We start from the raw sequence: 2,425 nt of genomic DNA, 5'->3' as shown, positions 1-2,425 counted from the left end.
CACAAATCAAACAACAAAGTAAAGGAAATGGGACAAGGAGATGTTTTTTTAGTAATTTAATATGCAACATTGTTGCATAAAGAAAATAACAAGAAGATAAACATTTAAAACTTTGAAATTTACATTTAAACTGACGAATTGCCAAAATAAAACAAGTGAAATTTAGATAATTATCTCTAAACCCTAAGTAACTAAATGACAAAATGTAACTTATCTGAAGTTAGCCATCACTTCAAAGTGAATAATTAAGCATAAACAGAATGTGTTTGAACTTCTTTCATGTGGTGTTTCATTTCATGACCATGTGCAGGAACATTTTTTTGTGCAGTCTGCATCTTTTTTTCTTTTAATACAGTATTTAAAAACAGAGTGAATCATTTGGACCTAAGCTTTTCTCTCTCTAGYGGCAGCTGTGATGCGAGCCATTCAGTGGTTCGTTTGCGTGCTTCGTCCCAGCTGTATCGGGGTTCATATCCTAGGTCCTTCTTGGCCTTCTGATAGGAGAAAGTGAATTTTGTGTTTAACAAGGTGAGCAGCTGTCGGCTGACAGGCGGGACAATGCGTATGAAAGGTCGAAGCATCATGCAAAGTGTCTCCAAAAAGAAACACAACACGTAGAAGAAGCGCAGTGGCAGTGGGAGCTTGTCCTGAATGCTGAAGCCCAGAGGAGACATCATAACGTGGTTGAAATCRGAATAACTCACAGGTGGCGTGTCATCTGAAAGAAAATAAACTTTCCCTCCGATGATTCTCCTTTTCCGTGGATCTTTCAGGCTTCGAGCTGCCTGCAGATGACCAAAGGCCACATTTCCAACATAGACAGGGTTAACGTGAGCCTCTCGTTCAGACATACGATACAGAACATCCTTGTTTTGTATCCCGTCTCTCATGTGACCCAGCAGGAAGCGACACCCATCCCCGTAGATGTACGTGGGTCTGAGTGCACACGTGGCAAGACGGCCTCCGTTCTGTAGCACCTCACCATTTGCCCGAAGGGTTCTGTCCTCAGCCTCTTTTTTGGTTTGGCTGTAGCYGAACTTGAGAGTGCTGTCATAAATCATGTCCTCATTGCCGTTTATTATCGAATCTCCTCTGGGGTTTGGTCCCATCACTTCCACCGTGCTGGTGTAGATGAAGGAGACCACATTCTCTTGGATACATGCTTCCAAAAGCAGCTGAGTTCCTGCAATGAGCACAAGTTCAAACAAAATGGTCAGGAATCACCATTTAGCTTTGGCAGATCTAGGATTTATCAGTGTAAGGGGCCATCAAGGGACCACAATATTCATAGAGGGGCCAAGTATTTGTTCAACATTCTCGCACACAAATCTCCAGTTTTTGTAAGGTTTATACATTAAATTAGTCACACGTGTTCAGACACTAAAAATTGCCCAGTGAATTCTCCTTTTCAATTTTACATGATTTTTTACTGTACATAAATAAAATACTCTCAAACACGTGAGAAAATCTAGCCATCGTTGTAAAAAACTTTCTTCTGCAGGATTGTTCAAATTGAAAAAGACTTCTGCAAGCTTGCTTCATGCTGGACTTTCCTATTTGACTCACTGGCACCACTAGTGGTTGGAAGTGGAACTGCAGCCACCATCATTGTTTTTGGGAAACGACAGAAGAGTGAAAGGACAGGCGCCCTTCAGGGGGCCAATTAGATTTCAGATGGGGCCAATGCCTCTGTGGCCCCGCCCCTAGAACCGCCCCTGCCATTTAGGATTTTTAAAGAATAAACTTTCTGAAACCGAAGAAAGCGTTATTTCAAGTGGAAGTTTCATTGACAGTCAAGATGTCCTGAAACTAAAATCCCCATACAGCCTAAATTTATTTCTATTATAAGCTGCCTTACCTTTGACATTGACTCCATAAAGCTCATTGTACTCCACCGACCCAGTAACATCAATGATGGATGCAATGTGGAACACCGTTGAAGCACCATGTAAGGCTTTTCTCACAAAATGGGCATCTCTGATGTCGCCCTCAAACACGGACAGTGTTGTCTCACCTCTACAATCTGACAAAGAGTGAATAAAAATACATTTTTATTAATTTACATAAAAGTATATGTCATGCTGCATTCAGTGTCAAACATGAACAAAATGCTTTAATTTATTACATAAAYTGGGCATTGAAAGTTACATATTTTACCTCTGAAAAAACTATGTTTTTTGCTTGGTTTTACTAAATGCTGCACTCTGCATGCTCACTGATTCTTTAAAAGAACATTGTGTGAGATTTAGTGCCATCTTGAGGTGAATTATCAGAATGCAACAACGTGAATACCCCACATTACCCCTCCCCCTATTAGGTAAATTAAAAATAAATAAATAAATAAATAAAAGTGATGGAGTCTATCTCAGACATGAGGCCATTGTGGCTAATCTTGTTTAAAAGTTTCAACAACTAAGCCACACCA

At 40.2% G+C, this 2,425-nt stretch overlaps 1 protein-coding gene across 1 annotated transcript; it reads right to left on the bottom strand.

Moving 5' to 3' along the window:
- Positions 1-86: 86 nt before the first annotated feature.
- On the bottom strand, positions 87-2,023 carry hsd3b1 (hydroxy-delta-5-steroid dehydrogenase, 3 beta- and steroid delta-isomerase 1; the record flags this gene model as incomplete). Its single annotated transcript, XM_014027869.1, is given in 2 exon segments — positions 87-1,183; positions 1,859-2,023. Coding segments are annotated over 2 exon segments (974 nt in total), but the record flags the coding sequence as incomplete, so codon positions are not given.
- Between the last annotated feature and the right edge of the window lie 402 nt (positions 2,024-2,425).

This window comes from Austrofundulus limnaeus, unplaced genomic scaffold, assembly GCF_001266775.1.
Source record: "Austrofundulus limnaeus strain Quisiro unplaced genomic scaffold, Austrofundulus_limnaeus-1.0 Scaffold692, whole genome shotgun sequence".
NCBI lineage: Eukaryota > Metazoa > Chordata > Actinopteri > Cyprinodontiformes > Rivulidae > Austrofundulus > Austrofundulus limnaeus.
The sequence above is the reverse complement of the archived record's forward strand: the minus strand, read 5'-3'. Positions and strand labels throughout refer to the sequence as shown.